Source organism: Aspergillus versicolor (assembly GCF_001890125.1).
Source record: "Aspergillus versicolor CBS 583.65 unplaced genomic scaffold ASPVEscaffold_1, whole genome shotgun sequence".
Classification (NCBI taxonomy): Eukaryota; Fungi; Ascomycota; class Eurotiomycetes; order Eurotiales; family Aspergillaceae; genus Aspergillus; species Aspergillus versicolor.
The window spans coordinates 4474732-4495651 of record NW_024467524.1 but is presented as its reverse complement, the minus strand read 5'-3'; the positions used below and the strand labels follow the sequence as shown (position 1 = coordinate 4495651).

The window sequence follows — 20920 nt, the reverse complement described above, 5'->3', positions numbered from 1 at the left end:
GGGACTGTATTATAGTTCATCCTCGCCATTCATGCCCAATATTGAGGCATCTGTCTGTAAGTATGTTGAACGATAACGTGGGTCCTTTCGCAAAAAGCCCTCATCTCGCTATATCTATACAGTGAAACGCCAGAAAAACAAAACAACTAATAGGCGCAAGGCAGGGAAAACAAACCGAAGCCTCACCACGCCCCGAGAGGTTCCCGCGCTATAAGGTGTCAACACTGGTCATCACTACCAAGCATACATTTCTTATGGGAGCCTACTGTAGAAGGCAGTGATGGCGCTTCAATCTCTTATTCTCTTCTGCCATCAGGCTGACAACCGTCTACACCCAATTCCATCATCATGTCGGGGAGGTTTTGATTTCTCTCTTCTTTTTGAGGAGTTGATTCTAGGTATCATACCTCTAGCAGTCATAATATTGATTTTACCATGGCGGATATGGCACTTGTTTAAGAAGCCCCGCAAAGTGGTACCATCGGTCTTGCTCTACGCCAAACTTGTGAGTACGAGAGCGCATTATGTCTGGTTTCCAATTTCTTGAAATACCTTTACTCACCAATTGCGTAATCCAAAAGTCTACGTGGATTTGTTTGGGAATAGTGCAGCTCGGATTAACGACACAATGGGCGCGTCCCTCGACCTCGCGAACCGATGCCTCCATCGCCGTCAACGCCATCCTCGCCTTCGGATTCTTCCTCCTTCCCCTCCTCTCCTACGCAGAACACAACTTTTCCACGGCTCCTTCTTTCCTTCTTGATGTCTATCTCTTCGTCACGTTTCTCTTCGATATTGCAAAATCAAGGACGCTCTGGCTTCGTGAAAATGGAGAAACTGGTGAAACAATCGCGGCGCTGACTTCGGTCATCGTGGCGCTCAAATGCTTTCTTCTCTTACTCGAGATGGCGGAGAAAGGGTCAATACTCCGGGTAGAATACAAAGATTATCCACCAGAAGTCATTGGGGGTATATTCAACAAGACCTTCTTTTGGTGGTTGAACCCTTTGTTCAGACGAGGGCTCACCAAATCCCTCGCCGTGGAAGACCTGTATGTCCTTGATAAGCAGCTGTCTTCGAAGCGCCTGCACTCAACTCTTGAAACTGCTTGGAGTAAAGGTAACGTCTTGGAAACTACTTTATTATTCTCTTGCTAACAAAGTTTAGTTTCGACAAAAGACCCAAACACCCTACTCCTCTTAACGTTCAAAACTTTCAAATGGCAGATTTGCGCTGCCATTCCCCCGCGAGCCCTGCTCGTTGCTTTGAACTTTTGTCAGCCACTCCTACTACATAGGTCACTTTCTTTTTCAATGGAACCGGTCAACAGCGCCACGAACAATGTTGGTTATGGGCTAATCGGGGCATATATCCTCGTATACATTGGACTAGGAGTGAGTACTTGCCCCTGAATTTATCTACCAAAAGCGCTGACGGAAGACTTCTAGGTGACAATGGGACAGCAGCAGCATCTGACATACCGTGCAATAACAATGATCAGAGGCGCCATCGTGTCGATGGTTTACAAAAAGGCGTGTACTTTAAACCTCAAAGACGCCGATCCAGCCGAGTCTGTGACTCTTATGAGCGCAGATGTCGAGCGAATCGTCCAAGGCTGGCAAACCATGCACGAGATGTGGGCAAATGTGGCAGAGATTGCATTGGCGATTTTCCTTCTGGAGAGGGAACTAGGCGTCGCCTGTGTGGTTCCGGTTGGAGTGACCATTGGTACGTTCTAGTCCTCCTAATTCAAACTCTAAATTTTCTCTAAACATCACTAACTGAATATTTTGCTATCAGTGGCTCTAGTGGGATGCTTAGGCGGGATGGCTTTGGTAGTGGCAAGGCAAGCCATGTGGCTTGAGGCAATCGAGAGGCGTATTTCTGCAACCTCATCAATGCTAGGTTCCATGAAAGGAATTAAAATGCTTGGACTTCAATCTTCTCTCATGAAATTTGTCCATGGTCTGCGAATGGATGAGCTAGGTATTTCGGAGAAGTTCAGGAAACTCTTAGTTTGGAATATGGCTTTCGGTCAGTTACCTTATGCCGAATTCCCTGTTCCTGTCTATTGCTAACTCACAGCCCAACAGCTTGGTTGACTAGGATATTTGCACCCATATTTGCATTCGGTGCCTTTGTTGGTATTGCGCATAATAAAGGCCAGGATTCGGCGCTGGACACGTCTACTGTGTACACGGCGTTATCACTCTTTTCCCTTTTAGCTGATCCGCTACTCTCACTTGTCATGGCTCTAATGGCATTCGCTGGGTCCGTTGGCTCCTTTACAAGAATTCAAGTGTTTCTGGAAAAGGAAAGCCACATTGACCCACGGGAGAAAGTCCTCGCACTCCCCTCCAACCCGCTGAAGATATCCAAACAGCTCGCATTACTCGCACAATCAGAGGTCGCCGTCAGCGAATCCGACTCTTCCCAACTCTCCTCCAAAGGTTCATTGTCCTCCCTCCCTCACCAAATTCTTGCAGTTCAAAATGGATCCTTCGGGTGGGATCCTAAAAAGGTCCCATGCGTACAGAACGTGACTATAACCATCCCATCCGGGACTTTTGCAATGCTCGTCGGGCCATCGGGATGTGGGAAATCAACGCTGCTCAAAGCCATTCTTGGCGAGGTGCCCTGCAAGACTGGGTCTATCCAGCTCGCAACGGAAAGTGTGGCCTTCTGTGACCAGTCGCCTTGGCATATGAATGCGTCAATTCGGGATTGTGTTGTTGGCATGTCTGTTTTTGACGAGTCCTGGTATATGTCTGTTATAAATGCCTGTGCTTTGGGTAAGGATTTCGAGCAACTTCCCCGCGGGGATGACACTATCATTGGTAGCAAGGGTATCTCTCTTAGTGGGGGGCAGAGTCAACGGATTGTAAGTCCTGAATAGCTACCACCATTGATCTCTAACTGCGGCTCACACTTTGGTATATTTTAGGCTATTGCAAGAGCAGTATATGCCAGAAAGGAACTCATCATATTCGACGATGTCTTTAGCAGTCTGGATACGGAAACAGAAAACCATATATTTCATCACTTGGTAGGAAACCATGGCCTTCTGCGCTCAATTGGCACAACAGTGCTGTTTGCTTCGTCTTCAGGCAAGTTATTTAACTCAAACTGCGAGTGTTCTATTACTAACATTATGGTTGATAGTCAAACGAGTCCCTTTTGTCGACCATATCATTGTCCTTGATAAACACGGATACATCACTGAGCAGGGCAGTTTCGCGGCACTTGACTCAGCGGGAGGTTACATCTCAACTTTTTCATTGGGCCACGCCGACACAGATATCAAGATGGGCCAAAATGACAAAATGGAAAAACCTAACATGCAACTTCTTATGAATGACAAGAGCTCTGAAGCAGAATCGCATGATTACAGGGGAAATGGCGATATATCTGTTTACTTGTATTACATTCGGTCCATTGGATGGATGTCATCAATATTTTTTGCCATGGCGATTGCAGGCTTTATTTTCTGCATATCCTTTCCAAGTAAGTTGGGTCTTGAATCTCAGTTCAGCCCCTATACTAACACCATTTGGCCAGCTATTTGGGTGAAATGGTGGGCGAGCTCCAACGAAGCCAATCCAGGAAAACACACAGGATATTATCTAGGCATATACGCAATGCTTGGGGTGGTAGCAATGCTCTCGCTGGTTGCAGGAGCCTGGTTCGTACTTCTAAAATCCTCATGTCAACATACAGTCTGGCTTACTCTGTGTAAACTACAGGCAAATGATCATAAAAATGGTGCCTAAGTCTGGTGAAGCCTTTCACAGGAGACTCCTAAGCACGGCTCTAAGGTAATTAATCATCAGGCGCATTTATGAAGTATACTAACAAGAGGAGTGCACCCATGCTATTCTTTTCCACCACAGACAGCGGTTCTATCCTTAATAGGTTCAGTCAAGATTTGCAGCTCATCGATATGGAGCTTCCAATTGCGGCAATTAACACATTTGCTAGTAAGTTTCCTGCTCTAAACCAACTTGTGGACTTCAGCTTACATGCCTTTCTAATAGCATTTGTTCTTTGCTTATGCCAAATGATATTTATGGGCATCGCCTCTAAATATGCGGCCATTTCTTTTCCCTTTGTTCTGTTAATCGTCTATGCCATTCAGAAGATATACCTTCGTACGTCAAGGCAGCTGCGATTTCTAGATCTCGAAGCAAAGGCTCCCCTGTATTCCCTCTTTACTGACTCGTTGAGTGGTTTGGTCACGCTGCGAGCATTCGGGTGGGAACAGTCACTACAAGAAAAGCACTACCAGCTTCTTGATCGCTCTCAAAGGCCGTTCTATCTTCTCTACGCCGTCCAACGCTGGCTTACTCTCACCTTGGATATGGTAGTTGCGGGTATCGCAGTGCTTCTCATTATCCTAGTGGTCGTCCTACGGGGAGAGATCAGTGCAGGCTATGTTGGTGTAGCACTGCTGAATGTTATCATGTTCAGTCAGAGCATCAAGCTCCTCGTGACTTTTTGGACTAACCTCGAAACTCACATTGGATCAATACAGCGTGTCAAGTCTTTCACTGAGACCGTCCACTCTGAGGATCTACCAGAAGAGCGTGATCCAGTCCCGCCGGGCTGGCCCGCTGAGGGAAACATCGAATTCAAGTCTCTGTCCGCGGAATACAGGTACTGTCTCGAATTAGCTGTAACCCTAATTACCACTCTTCTAACCAACACACAGAGCCTCCGAACCCATCCTAAACGATATAAACCTATCAATCAAGGCAGGAGAAAAGATAGGTATTTGCGGCAGAACAGGAAGGTAAATAACACTCAGTAACTCCTGTTCACTCCAGAAATTCCACTAACGAAGCTCAACCAGCGGTAAAACCTCCCTCATCATGAGCTTGTTCCGAATGATCGAGCTCCACAGTGGCAGCATCACCATCGACGGCCTAGACCTCACGAAGCTCCCACGCCAGGAGATTCGCGCACATCTCAACGGCGTCTCCCAAAGCCCCCTCCTGATACAAGGGAGCGTAAGAGTAAACGCAAACCCAACTGCCTCCACAATCGGATCAAGCAAGGTCTCAGACCAGGCAATCCTCAACGCCCTCAAATCTGTCAACCTCCACACGAAGGTCCTCGAAAACGGCGGCCTGGATGCAGACATTGATGACTTGCACCTCTCCCACGGCCAGAAGCAGCTTTTCTGTTTGGCCAGAGCAATTCTCAGGCCTGGCAATGTCATTGTCCTTGATGAGGCTACCAGCAAGTATGTCTAAACCCTAAAGCCTTCTTCACCCCGTCATTAATAAATATACTAACTTGACATGTCACCAGCGTCGACACCAAAACCGACGAAATCATGCAGCGTGTCATCCGTGAGAAATTCGGCTCGCATACTATCCTCACAGTCGCGCACAAACTCGATTCTATCCTCGACTACGACAAGGTAATCGTGCTCGAGGAAGGCCGAATCATTGAGACCGGCGTACCCTACGACCTACTCGTCGAGGAGGGCTCGCATTTTAGACAGTTATATTACGCCGGATATAACTTGGAGGCTGATTTTGGTTTTAGTTTTGCATCTGCATCTGCATCTGGGTCGAGATCTGGGCCCGGGTCTACTGATGGGCTTGGGGAGGTAGTGCCGAGGCCTGTTTGATCTTTGGCTCTTTTTCCTCTTCTTTTCCCACTGTGTGTACTTTGATTCTCTCTTTTCCTTTTCTTTTGGATTTAATTTAATTTAGGTTAGTTTAACTCTATTTGAATTCCTACTTACGCTATATCTTTTTATTTTTCCTTTTGTGCTACTAGTTCGTCCTCCCTTCGCTCTGCAGTATTTATTGAATATATCGTTTCCCATATTAAAAACTAGACCGGAACCTTAAGCCCTCCCCAAACACCACGGCAAACGGGCCCACGAAGCACGACACCCTGGTGACACCCTGGGAACGGCATATAGCAGGACTTCACACAAAGATGGAAAGAACAAACAGTCTTGGCCCAGTAAAAAAACGAAAGAATGAAATTGAAAGAATGACCAACCATCAGAAGCGCATAAATGCGTACTACACAGGGAATCATCCACGGATTCGAACAGCAAAGAAAAGAGTCTTTTATAAAACAGGGAAGACCAGTGCATCTATCATATGACATTGAACCAACCAAACCAACAATCGACATAAACAACCATCGACCTCATCTCCTCCAATAATTCCACAGGAACTTCCAAAACCGATGGAACTCGCAGTTTCTGTCTTTCGGGCTTCCTAATTCCGAATGCAAACTTAATTGAAACAATAATGTCAGATCTCGGTGGCCGGCCGGTCTGGTGGACAACTCACACCTGCGGTCATCGTTGCCTTGTGGCCTGCAGCTGCACTGGATACCAATGATTATGTAGTACGAAATCTTGGTCTTAATTGACACACAGCCAAAAGAAAAAAGTAAAGAAAAAAGTAAAGAAAAAAGTAAAGGTACCTCTCGGTACATAGTGATGAGTTGTTTTCAGATCCTAGTTTGATTCGTCCCCTTACGAAATCCACAGATACCTAGTAAGAAATGGCTACCCTACCTACCTAAATTTGATCCACCATACACCATGCAAGAGATTGAATAAACAAATAAGATAGATAAGGTACAAAATGTAAAACGCATAAAACAGGTCCCTTCGAAAATATCTAGAAAGTTGTATATGAAGTCAGGTCGCTGTTGATACCGGATCCGAACCAGAACCTCAAGCAAGCAGCATCGTATCATCATTATCAGGCGCAATCTGATCAAGGTCGAAACCGGCATCGAGACCAAATTCCCAGTCTCCGCGTTCGATCCTACTAACTCTGTCCAACTCAGATTGGTACTCGCGGCGAAGGTGGTCGAGCGTGACTATGACTCGTCGTCGGAGGCCGTGCCCGACGGTGGCAGGCTGTGGGAAGGATATGGATTGTCTGCTGGACTTTCCGGATAGGGCTCGGAGGCTGGAAATCGAGCCGTGGCGGGAGCCCGGTGAAGCCGTTGCTTCATCCATAAAGACATTACCATCGTCATCTTCAGCCGCTGCGGGTGACTTCAAGCTATCGTGGCCGGTAGCTGAGCGGGGTTCTTCTTTGTCGACCAAGATGTAAGATTCACTTTTATCCACACATGCGAGGAGGTTGATGAGGGATAATAACTCGTGTCTGATTTCGTTGCTTTCTGGATCGTCTTCCTCTAGGATGTGGTGGACGTCGCCTGCCTTGGCTTTAGAGAGTAGGTGGTGGGCGGATGTGTTTCTAGCCTGGCGGAGGCGTTCAACATTGTGGTAGGCGACTTCTGCTGCTCCACGGTAGTCACCGCGTTTAATGCGGTAGGCTTGTAAGATTCTCTGGTAGTCTACCGTGCCTTCGGCCCACTTGTTCGTGGTGTCCAAGAGAGAGCTAGACCAAGGCTGTTTCTGCGCGAGAGAAACCAAGATCTCGTCCACGTGCGCAGCAATGTTAGGAATGAGTGATGTCGGAAAGTGAAGGATTTGTTCGAGCCCAGCGCTACCTGAACCTGAAGCAGCCAGAATACTGGTGATGAGGGAGGTCAGAGCCGATTTCTGTAGAGCCGAATCCTGGTACCGAGAAAGTGCAGAATATGCTTGGTCAAATTGACAGATCTGCAATGAAGCAGAGAAGAGACGCGAAAGAAGGTCGTTCTTTAATCGCGAGACCTCCGGGTCCTGCCCATTCCCATGTTCACTCGTGAGAGCCTGCAACGCTAAGCTGGCAAACTCCGAGACATGGGAAAAGGCGCGCTCCCGCTCAAAGATCGATAGCACGTGTTGGAAATACTTCGGGAGGCCATTATGGAAGGAGTCCACAGAGACAATGTCGAGCAGAGTCGAGGACATTTCGTGTAGATTGCCAAGCGGCTTTCCACAGGCTAAATCATGGTTAGCATCAGAACACCAGTAAAGAATGCAGTTACTTACAGAGGAGATAGGCAGCTTTCCTGAAATACAAGGCTGCGGTATCAAGCTCGGACATGGCCACATAAAGGCGACCCTTAACATAAGTTGACCAGGATGTGCTTACTTGGAAGCGCAGGAAATCCCAGGCCAAGTCGATGTTACCCTTGGCTATCAGGTCACATTGTATGTAAACCAAGGCATTGGGGTAGGCCACCTGGCCTGGGCGAGTCACCCAGGATAGCACATCTCGAATCCCGAGAGTAAGCGTGTAGCTCTGGGGAACGCCAATGGCCTGGCGGGGTTTAATATCCGTCGCAAACAAATCCTCCAAGACAGTCACGACTCTCCTATCCTTGGCGTTTGGAGGTGGAGTGGTTAAAGAAAACGAAGGCGTTGACGAATCCTCTGTTGTCATTTCGGGTCTAACAGATGCCTTCCGCGTATTTGAGCTCAGCCACGACATCATCTTATACTCTCGAAGCAGAGTAACTATCTCAACGAACAGTTCAACTGCATCGAAGGTAGAGCCATCTTCTTGTTGCACCTCACCATCAACAAACACAACAAGTACCAAGAGATCAATGAGAATTTTCTTCGTAAACAGAATCGTCTCCTGGACGCCATTCACGGTGACCTTCACTCCGAAATGTGTGGGGAGGAGGTCAGAGTCTTTTCCGGGGAACCCAAGCGGAATGGTCTCCAGTATCTTGAAGAATATTTCGCTGGATAACATGTAAATGTTCAGCCTCTGATTCATCTCGGCGATCAAGTCGTCATAGGTCTGGTTGGAAATCTGCTCCGAAAAGTCGCACCGGTCACGGAAAGCATCCATCCTATCCTGAACAGACGATGAAGGTTCTGCAAAGATCTCAGCATCGATAGCGCCTGCGCAGGTCGCATCAAGATCGGCCGAGAATCTCTTTCTGAAGTCGGATGCAACTGTAATCAAGTGAGATGCTTCTTCAAACAGGTCCCCAAGCTCCGAGTCCAGATTCCGGTGCCTCCAGCGGTCCGCGACCTTGGGCCCATCCTCTCGAAGCACAGGCCCTGGGTTATGCAAGAGAAGTTCTGTTGAGCTGCATTCCCGGACTACTGCACAACTATCCGTAAGAAGCAGCCAGGGAGTTTCGTAGTACGAGTCGTAGGCGAGACTGACGGGTTCAAATCTCTTCTTATTGAGATCGTCTACAACCTGCCAAAACTGTCGCCACTTGGAGTCTGCATCAGTGCGGTATCGTGGGAAATCCATCTCATCATCTTCGAATTTTCGGAGAGACACTGTAGCTGCAACGGTAGAGCAAAGTCGTTCTGAGAGTGGGGTGCTCTTCTTCAATGAGCTTGACCAAGACAGCGGCTTGAGGGCTTCCTGGTAAATTGCTAAAGCGGTTTCGAGGACCTCCGGTGAGTACCTATTCGGCTGTAGGAGATACTCTAGCCACCTCTCTGTCGGGTCAACGACATCGGATAATGCTGGCCGCGGTGAAGGCTCGTGTCTGCGACTATCTGACGTTGCAGAGGTCCAATTGCTCTCCCAATCCGAAACTAGAGATTCCAAGTTGAAATGAAGAGTGTATAGTCGGTAGAGGCCGCTGTTCCTCCACAAAATCCACAGCTCCATGCGCTTCCCTTCTTCAGCCGGCTTGACCTCGAAATCAGCAATACTCCAGAACATATTTCCGCTCGAGTCGGGGTCCAAGGGCCTCAGTGTATCTTCGGGGAAAAGATCTTCAATCTCCAAAGGCGTGGTGAGCCCGCCTTTAACAGCCCAGAACTTGAAGCATCCATCTTCAAAGGGCGAGTACGTCACGACGTAATAGCGGTATCCTCCATCCAAAGCTCTTTCGACGTTGAATACGCGGATGAACGACGATTCGGATGGGTTCAACGAGTACGATAGGGCTTCGGGCTGTTGTATCTCACGACCAAGTAGATCTTTTGTCGCTACCAACTTGTTCGTAGCCAGGTTCCAAATCTTCAGCGTGTGGTTCAGACAGGCTGCAAAAACATACGTCTGGTCGGATGTCGTGGCGATCGCGTTCGCTACGCTCGCATCGAGTGTGCGACCGCCGTATTTAATAGAAGTCTGGGCATTCCACCTAACCCACCCGCGAAGTGAAGCACCCCAGGTTCTCTCGTCAAGCGTAAGGGGAGACCAACTCGAACCTTGAAAGAGCAATATGTTAGCTACCTAGATCTGCGCGAATATAAACCACAGAATACAGCACATACCATCATTACCGGCCTTTCGGGTCAAGCGCAGGAGCGCGCCGTTGTCCAAGGAAATGAAGAGCTCCAGCGGGCTACTCGCGTGCAATCGATGCGGGTGTGAAAAGGCCAGAGGTGCCGGAACATAGGATTTGCACCAATCCGAGATATTTTCATCAATTGACGCCGCTCTCCTAAAGAACTCGGGGCGCAGGGCCAGGGTGTGCAACTCCTTGGAGGCTGTGATCACAAACACATTCAGCACTTCATGGTCTTCCAAATCTGCGATAGCAACACCTGACGGCAGAATCTCTTCCTGGAAGTCCAATCGCAAAGTAACATTATACTCGTGGTTGTCAGTGCCGCTTTTGGTCAGATCCACGCAATGGATCTCCAAAACCTTGCTGTCGTTGACAACCCTCCAGAGAAACGCTCGCGGGTAGACGTTGCGTTTGCGGAAATACACAGATCCTTGTGTCGCGACATATCGTCTTGAAAACTCATCTTCGTCTTTCGCAACATGTTCATCAACGCCGGTGAGCGAGGAAATCGAGAATCGGGTACGGCTTTGTGAGCTTGTTTGTGTTGGAATCGGTATGTTGACGATGGTGTTCGGCGAGTACGGCCGGAGATCGACCTGCGTATCTTGGTAAATTTTCGCCATAGCGAATTGGCAACAGACCTCCTTCCTCTATATTCAAGTTTCGATTCAAGTTTCCATCGTCGGGGGTGCGGAAACGAGTGGTTGGCAACCCGACGCAGTTGAAAGGCAAAGCTGGGTTGAAGCTCTTCCGCAACTCTGAAAAAACAAGGTCTTGGCGCCCAAACGCGCATCACCGCCTACACTATCAATCTACACAACTACATAGTACTGCAATACTATCACCCCGTTTGAACGATATCTAGAGTATAATGGATATTATTCTTTTTCTACTCTAATTATTGGTGTTTTCCATACTATGCAATCGTCATATTTCGAGGGAATAAAAATATGTACTGAATAAAGTGCGCCAGATACAATAAAGCACAGAAGGTATGAGTCAATGAATCAGTAAATCGTCGCATCATAAAGCAAATATCAAAAGCAATCACACTTTCAGCCTCAGTCATTCTCCAGGTCCTTCGGACTGGGGTCACCGATACCATCCTCGTTAATGGCAAAGAGACAATCACTCTCCGGAAGGCAAGGGCTGTCGTAAATCTTGCAGACTCTAGTCTCGCCTCTTCCCTTCTTCAAGCTCAGTCTTGTCGTACTTGCGTGCGCAATGATGTTTCCACCAATCGGCTTCTTCGGGTCGGGGTTGAACATCGCACTCGGTCCACCGTCAACCTGAGCAACAACCTGGTTTGTGATGACGACGGCGATACCGAACTCGTCAGCCAAACGCTGCAGGGTACGCATGAATTTAGCCAGATGTGTTTGGCGAGTCGACAGCTCACCACGGCCGTTGAAATCAGTTCGATACAGCGAGGTTGCAGAGTCGACAACCAAAAGTGAAAACCGCGTTTCGCACATCATCTGGGAGGCTTGGTTGAGCAGTTGCAGCTGGTGGTCTGAGTTATAGGCACGAGCATAAGCCACATTGTCTAAAACCTCCTCACCAACAAGGCCGAACCTCTGCGCAACAGCCAATAGACGAACTGGGCGGAAAGTTCCCTCGGTGTCAATATAGAGACATTTTCCCTCTCCGCCACCCATATCAAATGGCAGCTGGCACGTAACAGCCAGTGTATGGCAAATCTGACTCTTTCCCGTTCTGAACTCGCCAAATATCTCCGTGATTGATCCTGTCTCGATTCCACCTCCAAGAAGGGTATCTAGCTGCTTAGAACCAGTTGTGATTGAAATAAGTTCGCTTCGTCGAGCATGCATTTCCGTAGCCGTCGTGAATCCCATCGGGACGAGCTTCGCCGCTATCAACCGAGATCTTTTAGCTGGAATTCTGTAAAACAAAGGTTCCCATAGACAGACTTACCTTCGGTCAATATTTTGTTGGCTTTCTGCTCCGATACTCCCTTAATTGTTTCAAGCACACGCTTTGGACTACAATCGTGAGTGAATCATTCTCCGACAGCATAGGGATTGGAACGTACGTATATGCAACAGACTCAACAGTGTGAAGTCCGAAATCTACAAACAACTTGATATCCCGAGAAGTTAATCCCGACATTCCCTGCACGATACCAGTTAATTCACATCTATTAGACAGGATGATGAAATGGCCGAAGTTCTTACCTCCAGAGCTGACAGCGGAGTCGGAGCTCCAGGGCCTGGAAGTCCGCTCTCATCGTATTCATTTTGGCTCTCCATATCTGCTGTCATTTTGGATCAATCGCTCTTGACGTAAAAGGTCGTAGACTTTGGACAGGCTTGCCACGGCGACAAGATACGCGTTTTCGCTCGCGCCACGATATTTCTCAGAAGTTAGATCTCAATTTGCGAAAACTGGTTCTTCTATATAAGTTCCCTGTTGGCTGTTGGCTGTTCCTGCGTGACCGCTGTCGAAGGCGAAATTCGATTGCTGCTATGACAATTGTTTTTGTAATCCTCTCTGACTTGGAGTTGGGATGGGGACGCGTCGAGACCATCACGAGATCACGTGTCTCCAGGCACAGGCTGCTGCTGCCTGAGAAAACAACCATCAAATTCCATTTACTTTTCTTATACGAGTGATTCGCCCGTGGATGGATGAAAAATACAATAGCCGAATGAGACAACTCTTAAGTACAGGAATCCGGTATGGATCTTACTGTTTTAACCCATATCAAAGGATAACAATATCCTAGATATACAAGCATAACGCAACATTCACCCAAACGATCAACCTTGCTGTCCTTGAACTTCCATCTTTGGCCCTGTAACAACTGGCTGCTCAATAATGCTTTCCAAGGACGGTCTACCACTACTCTCATTTGATTCTTGATATATGGGCGTCAGTTGAAACCTTTCAGCTGGGCGTGGTGGTCCAGGCGGCAAGGTCTCGTCAAAGAGCTTGCTGAATCTGCGTCTGAAATCCTCGGACGATCCTCGACGACGCCCTGTAAAGCATAAGCAACGCTCTTTTTATGTCGACCAAATAATGGGAGGCGCCCTCATTGCCAGGTGTGTATACTCACCGTCACGCACAGACATTCTTTTGTATCCCACAATAGGCTTCATCCACGAGCTACGAGAAACGAACCACGGGCGAGAAAGAGGCCTCTCGTTCTCAGGTAACTTTGGTCCCTCGCGCTCACCGGCGCCCATTCCACCAATGTCGAGCTTTGGAGGCTGGGTCGAACGAAACGTGTCGATGTGAATACCTTCAAGTACACTCTCAGCATGGCTATCTGCGGTTCCCGAATTGCGGTACGAATCACCCCCAGTGGTAGAGCTGATGTCCAGCGTGTGAGGCGTCTGGGAACTGCTAGTCGTCGACTTATGTCTGAGCAGCGAACCCAGTATTGATGATCTCTTTTCCGCAACTGTTGGTGGCTTAGCAATGGACTGTCGCTTCATGGTCCAAATACCCTCGACTTCAATTCCTTTCTCCAGTGCTGTGGCACCGAATGGTATTTCGTTTGACTCGGACCCAACCTCACCCATTTCAGCCTTCTGCTCTGCTCGCTCATTTGCTTCTTTCGCGGCCTGTTTCCTCATCTTTCTCCGGTTGTACGTGAGAACGGTGAAGGAGTACACGAGTACGAGAAACTTGCTACGTCAGTAGTTTTATAGGTGCATATACACATCGCCTTACCAGAAGAAACGCAAGAGCCTATAAAATAATCAGTCACTATGCACTGTTAGTAGGTCGATGTACCTACAATGCTCAGTTTCTGCCACAGCGCCCAGCCCTTCCAGAATCCCATCTTGAGCTTTGAATTTCATACGTCCCAGAGGCCGAACGATGTAAATCTTCTCGGCTAGTCGAAGGCAAATTGAGCAACAGGGCGTTGTGTCGAGGAACTCAAGGCGTAGGTTGTGGAGTTGAGATCTTGTTACCCGTCCAGCGAGACTCTCCAGTAGGGAGATAATAGAGCAACGATATATATACCGTGCAGAGAATAAAAGCGAACGTAGCTGCAAGACGGTCTCATAATGCCTGACGAGGTGCTGAAGTGATGGTGGTGGACAATGTTGATACGGCAAGTGCGACTCGCACTCTTAAGGAAAACTATGCGCGACCAGCATCACGCCGGTGTTGGCGAAGACATACCAACTATTGAACGTAGAAGTGAAAAAAAAAAGAAAAGGAAAGGTAAATCCAACTAGACAAACTACTAGAAGTATAATTTAAATAACAAAAAGAAAAATAGAAAAGTAGTCGTTCAGCCAAACAGCCAGATTCCCTGTAACGCAACGGTGTAATCCAATGACGCCACCCCAGGGTGGAAGTGTCTCTGCAGAATTGCTTCCCTCAAGGGTCACTTCCATTGCTTAATGCCGTGTAGCGTTCGTGGATTACTCGCACGAGTACAATCGACAACCCCAGGATTCGTACTGGGCACCAGTCGACGCTGGCCAAGACCTTAGCAAGGTCACTGACTAACGGCTAACCTCCCACTCGACTATCCATGACAGATAACCAAAATTTGTCTTGTTATGATTTATGACCCACAATCTGGATTTTGTGAGACTTGTTGAAATTCCGCAACATTTAATTGAATTATTTACATTGCATGTCTTTCTTTGGAATTAAATTGTTGATGTTTAGTGTGAATACACCCCTTCGGTCGCATATCTTGGCGAAAATCCTACTAATATCCACGACGCTTACGGTACCGGTAAAGGTCATATATATATGTTGTGGTCGAGTAGATCAAGCCCAAAATACAACCGCGAATACAGGTTTGTTTTCTTATATATTTAAGAAACCACAAGAGGAAGTAATTTAAAACATCATACACGTAAATAGCAACATTAAGAATAAGAAAAGGGAATAAGTGATGTAAATCACTTGGGCCGGACGCAACGAATCTTCCCAAAGATCAGATACTCCCGCTGGCATTTAGCAGAGCAGCAGCCTCCATCCTGAAGGCAGGGCCGCATTGTGCGTCATCAGAGCAGCGAGGTTTACCTAAAGTATAGACACATTCTCATTGTTCTTACTTCCACCCATGCCCATCCTAAGAGCCGGGGCTGCAGTAGCTCATTTGGCAACAGAGACGAGAGCAAGAGCAACAAGGGTGATTTTGGAGCAGCAGTGCATTTTCGCAGTTCTGCCAGTAGCGACAAAGTCGAAACCAAGAGATAAAACTGTGTAGAGGCCAAAGTGGCAAGTCGCTGATACTGAGCGTGGAGTAGCTGTCAGGGGGAAGGCGCGGGAAGGAAGTTGCAGACTAGGGAAGAGATTCTCACAGCAGGAGGCGAGAGGACGGCCTTTTTGCGGTAGGAACATTAAGCTCCCATGGTGACCATGAAACTCAAACAGTGGGTCAAGTGCATACTGTGGCCAGTATGAGCAATGGAGAACCGCACCTACAGTTGGGTAATCTCACATCCAGAACTTTAGCAGGTTTGGAACCTAGCAGATGACCAAACTCTCAGTTGTCCAAAGGTTATCTAGCTCATTGCTGTTCATAGGCAAAGACGCCCTGATCGGTAGGGACACCTAGAATATCAGGACTGGGAAGTGAAAATTCTCCAGAACTCAAACTCGACTCAAGGGACCGAAGCCTCAGTTTCTATATAAGGGAACCGCATTGTAGCAAGGAATCACGGCCCGGCGATACAGAGGCCTGATTGTTGGAAATGTGAGTCAATACCTTCCAAGAACTGTAGCAGCAAAGTCCCGCGCCAGACATCCCGGAAGTACAAAAAGTTAAGCGCATATGAGATTAGGCCCGGGCCATGGAATCACATGCATATGTGGATGGAAACTTTGCGTGCATCAACCTTAGTGGCAGCGATTAGACTACGAGGTCCTTGGCCAGATATTGCCCTGAGTGCTGAAACTGTAATGTGTTGTATAGAATTTAAGGCACAACGCGTTATCCATGGGACGGCCCAGGAACGAAGTTCCGGAGGAAGGCAATCGGTTTCCAATGGTTGACTTGAGAAGTTCCTGACCAGGAGTTCTTAGATCTTCATGCCATAAGGCTGGAATCTCCACAGTTCGGGCGATGTCTGACATGAGCGCGAATTCAAACTGGCAGGGAAATGTTGCTGCGGGCGTTGTGGGCAACAGCTGCTTCGGGAAAGAGTTGGAAAATTCAGTTCCATCCATGAGAACCTTTCGCTGAAGCATGAAATTTAGCCGATCCTTTTAGAATTTATCCCCATACCCCCCGCCAATACCGGGCGATAATCTCGACAGCGATCGAACAGGGACTTTGACCCTCCATAACAGTCTATGACGTTGTTCCTCGGGCGCTAAATTTTCCAAGGCGATAGATCCCCATAAATCCACCACCAAACCACCGATCATGTGAGGCCCTGAACGTGGTACTCTATAGAAGATATTTCCCCTTGCATTGCCGTTCCATTTCCCCTGGCTTACCCATTATCAATTCATATTCTCCTTTCAACGCCAATCGTTTTGTGAACAGACGACCAAATGCCTCCGTTTCTCAACTTCCTGGGCCGAAAGCCTATCAACCCCAACGGCGGGGAAGCCGACCTTCACCCCGATACTCGACTCTCTGAAGACAGCCATCGCTCGACCCCGTTGAGCATCGGGAAAAGTCAAGAAACTGAGCCCCCCGAGTACAAACTCAGCGGTATGTACTAGTATCTATCTTACGACAAGAATATCCAGCTAACGACTGATTGATTAGTTGTCGATTGCAACGGTGCTTATCTTCCAGTATGTATAGTCGTCTATCGCTCGCGGCGTCTTTCAATTCATGGCTAGAGGGAATGCGCAAACTAATACTATAGTAGCCATCGCCACCAGAGAAAGAGAGTTTCTGGCGCAAGTCTGGAATGTCACGGTCGTCCTCGAACCACCGCAGTCTAGTCGACGAAAATGAGCCGTTCTCAATATCGCGCGAGTCCTTCGACTCCTACCGTCGCTCTTTTGTAAGTCTAACCTTCCGAATTCCCAAAAACTAAACAGAATCTAATACAAAATATCTATAGGACATCTCCGCGCGATCGCCCATAACCTACCCAGACGCCATGCCCTCGCGCACCTCCCTCGACTCGCGCTTCTCCCGCGTAACCTCCTCATCGGGACAGCGGCTAGGCGACCGACCAACACCTGAGTCAATGGAGGAAGACAACTTCGAGGACGTCGGCCTCAACGACGACGATGACGCAAAGCCCAAGAAGAGGGGCATTTTCTCCCGATTCGGCGACTTTTCAAACGACGCAGGAGGAATTAAGCAAGCATCACATATCGGATTTCACCTTCCACACCGGAAAAAGGGACCCCAAGCGCCGCCCAGTTCGGAGATGAGGCCCATCAAATCTGCAGTCGCTTCCGAGGTGTCAGAAGTGCGTGAGGGGTGATTGACTGATTGTGAGCGTCATCGTTGCCGATCACTGAATTCTAGACGCTAAGCGGTTTGCATGACTCGACGAATTGGCACTTGGGATTATGAATAAATCGGTGTTTTTGGAGCGATGTTTGCATTTTATATCTATACTGCAGCTGCGTTATGGAGCGGCTTTTCTTCCTCTTGGATGGTTGCTATAATTTTAATGGATGTCCTAGATTGCTTATATTGGTTTAAATCGAGAATATCAACGAGTTTGTGTGGTCTGATTTCCATAAGCCTAGCTAGAGTGAACAGTGCAAATATTTTCAGACCACAGTTCATAAATGCCGTCTAGTGCACCTATTCTTAGCTGTAGGAAGGTCAATTGGTCTCGAGCTAGAGATGGTAAGCATCATATACAATGAAAGGATCGAAAATACCTTTAGTCGGGCTTCTTAAATATCCAAAACCCGCTTTTCCGTTTTCCTTCGGCGCATTGGTAAAGTGGCCTGTCCTGTGTCGTTTCCGTTGAATGTCATATTCATGGGCCTCGCAATCTCCCTATTAACATGAAACCCTGGATTCCAATACTAAGCATGGGCTATCCCAATCAAGAAAGCGTATCTGAGGACCTAGCCTCCTGGTGCCAAGGTCTGTTGACCGTCTTGCAGAACGCCGTACCTACAAGCCATCCCAATCTTGATCGGCCTTATGGATTCTTTCCAGAGATTGGCAGCCTCGGGAAATAAAGAGTAAAGAGAGAGGAACCTTTGAAGCTTGACTCTTCGCTCGAGAATAGATGTATATACACCATTTCATGTGACTAAATGCCGTAGACATACATGCTCTCAGGATTTATTTCCTAGAATCTTTTACATACGGCTCACTTACTTCCCGGGTTAGAGGTGTTTAAGAAAGGACGGGTTGGCCATAGTAAGTGTTCTGTTAACAGCATAGAACCTGATTAGACAAAACTATAAAAAAAATGCTTACCTAACAATCTTATCGTTGCGGCGCAAACAGTGCAAACACGGGGACTCCGACCGCCTGAGAAATTATCGGCAGTAAAAAAAAAGTCGGCAAGATCCATGCGGTTCTGTTCGAGCTGCATAAGACTCTACTTTGCTTAATCGAAACTAATTTTCGCTATGGTTGGAGTAAAACGCCGCGTCGATACTGGTGATGACCGCAATGGGAAGCGGACGAAGACGAAGACCGCTGTTTCAACGAAAAGCAAATCGCTGCCAGTCAAGACGCAGAAGGATTCGAAGACTGTGAAGTCCGGAAAGAAAGACAAGAAGGTCTCTAAGAAAAAGCCTGTTGAGGAAGAGGAGGATGATTTCTCCGACGAAGACGACGACTTCGACGTCGATAATGTTTCAGATTCCGAGATTGAGGACGGAGACGATGCCGAAGACGATGTTGAAATGGACGATATCGATGCGGAAGACGACGATGAAGAGGACGAAGACGTAGAAGTCAAGGACAAGAAGAAATTAAGCTCAAAGTCTCAGGAGAGTGAGGAGGCGAAGAGTATGTTGTTGTCCTTTCATCATACTCACTTTACTCTTGCTAATTGCACTAGATAAAACTTCCTCCCGTGAGTCGCATATCAAACAGAAAGCCCTGCAGCAAGAGCGCAAAGCCGCAAAGCCCAATGCCGATCAGATCGCCCGGTCGAAGAAACTGTGGGAGCGCCTGCGACGCAAGTCGCACGTTCCTCTGGAGGAGAGGAAGAAGCTTATTGCGGAGCTTTTCGACATAATAACCGGCAGAGTCAAGGATTTCGTTTTCAAGCACGACTCTGTTCGTGTTATCCAAACGGCGCTGAAATATGCAAATGTTGAGCAACGTAAGCAGATCGCCCGGGAACTTAAGGGCAGCTACGTTGAACTGGCACAAAGCAAATATGCCAAATTCTTGATTGGAAAGTTGATCGTACACTGCGATTCTGAAATACGGGACTTGATTATCGCCGAGTTCTACGGCAAAGTAAAACGCTTGATCCGCCACCCCGAGGGCTCCTGGATCCTTGATGACATCTACCGGACGGTAGCAACACAGGAGCAGCAAGCCAACCTTCTTAGGGAGTGGTACGGCGCCGAGTTCGCCATCTTCAGAGACAACAGCAACAAGACACCCACCGCTGATCTTTCTAAAATCATCGAAGACGAGCCTGCGAAGCGATCACCCATTATGCATTTCCTTCTCGAGCTCATCAACCAGCTCATCCAGAAAAAGACCACCGGATTCACGATGCTCCACGACGCAATGCTTCAATACTTCCTCACCGTGAAGCCCGGCACTGCCGAAGCCAACGAGTTCATTGAGCTTATCAAGGGCGACGAGGAAGGCGACCTCGTCAAGAACCTCGCGTTCACCAAGTCCGGCGCCCGCCTCATGTGCCTCGCCCTCGCATACTCCAACGCAAAGGACCGCAAACAACTCACCCGCTTCTACAAAGACACCATTAAGATGATGGCCGGCGATCTTCACGGCCATCTCGTCATCCTAGCCGCGTACGAAGTCATCGACGACACAAAGCTCACCTCCAAGCTCATCTTCCCTGAACTCCTCAACCAGAACATCTCAGACGAGGAAGCCCGCAACGAAGAACTTCTCTACCAATCCACGGACCTCACAGCCCGCATTCCCATCCTATACCCCTTCGCTAGCAACAACAAGCTCAAGTGGCTCCTCCCCGAGGGCGACAACGCCGTCCTTGACGAGATCCGCGAAATCCGCAAAGAAACGTCAAAGAAGGACCCTTCCGTCCGTCGCCAGGAGCTCGTTAAAGCTGCATCCCCGACCATCCTTGACTTCATCACCGCCCGTGCAGACGCGCTCCTTGAAACTAGCTTCGGCTGCCAGTTCCTTGCGGAGGTTCTCTTTGACGCTGACCCTTCGGACGGCAAGAAGGACGCTGCGCTGGCTGCTGTCGCTGAAGCCGCCAAGTCCCGCTCCGACACAAAGGATTCACCATTCGTTGGACGCATGCTTAAGTCCCTTGTCCAGGGCGGACGGTTTAACAGCGCTGAGAAGAAGGTGGAGAAGGTCTCGCCGCCGCTGAACTTCCACGGACTGCTGTATGAGCAGATCGGCAAGGAAGTGATGGCGTGGGCGACGGGGTCGAATGTGTATGTTATCGTTGCGTTGACAGAGTCAGATGATTTTGAGAAGAAGAGTGAGCTCCTGAAGGCACTGAAGAAGGGGAAGAAGGCGCTGGAGCAGGCGTCGAAGACCGAGAAGGGGCCTGCCAGTAGTGGAGCGAAGCTGCTGCTAGAGAAGATTGCGTAGGAGTTATATCCAATCCATATTTAGATTTATTCCCTAGTTATTGTACAGAAAAGCATATTTCTTCATCTTCATCCTTTCCCATTTCTTTTTGAAACTAGTAACGAGATCAAT

General features: G+C 48.2%; 5 protein-coding genes across 5 annotated transcripts; 2 read left to right on the top strand and 3 right to left on the bottom strand.

Annotated features, from left to right (window-relative positions):
* Positions 1-164: 164 nt before the first annotated feature.
* Positions 165-5808, top strand: abcB (putative ABC multidrug transporter). The gene is made up of 15 exons (XM_040811328.1): positions 165-505; positions 582-1119; positions 1168-1394; positions 1449-1728; positions 1801-2034; positions 2094-2881; positions 2945-3107; positions 3163-3504; positions 3559-3682; positions 3744-3815; positions 3862-3977; positions 4035-4653; positions 4709-4789; positions 4850-5242; positions 5311-5808. The coding sequence occupies exons 1-15, from the start codon at positions 281-283 to the stop codon at positions 5633-5635; spliced, it is 4527 nt and encodes a 1508-aa protein (XP_040663269.1). The 5' UTR covers positions 165-280; the 3' UTR covers positions 5636-5808.
* A 901-nt stretch (positions 5809-6709) lies between these two features.
* Positions 6710-10775, bottom strand: ASPVEDRAFT_121895 (nucleoporin Nup120/160; the record flags this gene model as incomplete). The annotated part of the gene is made up of 3 exons (XM_040805926.1): positions 6710-7878; positions 7928-10069; positions 10136-10775. 3 exons carry the CDS (start codon positions 10773-10775, stop codon positions 6710-6712), a joined length of 3951 nt encoding a protein of 1316 aa, XP_040663268.1.
* Positions 10776-12839: 2064 nt separating this feature from the next.
* ASPVEDRAFT_36917 (uncharacterized protein) lies at positions 12840-13877 on the bottom strand. The gene has a single exon (XM_040811327.1). It carries the CDS (start codon positions 13749-13751, stop codon positions 13176-13178), a length of 576 nt encoding a protein of 191 aa, XP_040663267.1. The 5' UTR covers positions 13752-13877; the 3' UTR covers positions 12840-13175.
* A 1051-nt stretch (positions 13878-14928) lies between these two features.
* ASPVEDRAFT_36915 (uncharacterized protein) lies at positions 14929-15658 on the bottom strand. The gene is made up of 2 exons (XM_040811326.1): positions 15590-15658; positions 14929-15537 (listed from the first exon to the last, which is right to left on the bottom strand). Exon 2 carries the CDS (start codon positions 15487-15489, stop codon positions 15241-15243), a length of 249 nt encoding a protein of 82 aa, XP_040663266.1. The 5' UTR covers positions 15490-15537; positions 15590-15658; the 3' UTR covers positions 14929-15240.
* Positions 15659-16647: 989 nt separating this feature from the next.
* ASPVEDRAFT_49495 (uncharacterized protein) lies at positions 16648-20809 on the top strand (the record flags this gene model as incomplete). Its single annotated transcript, XM_040814172.1, has 7 exons — positions 16648-16810; positions 16868-16896; positions 16974-17111; positions 17172-17528; positions 17889-17892; positions 18671-19045; positions 19098-20809. 7 exons carry the CDS (start codon positions 16648-16650, stop codon positions 20807-20809), a joined length of 2778 nt encoding a protein of 925 aa, XP_040663265.1.
* Positions 20810-20920: the final 111 nt, after the last annotated feature.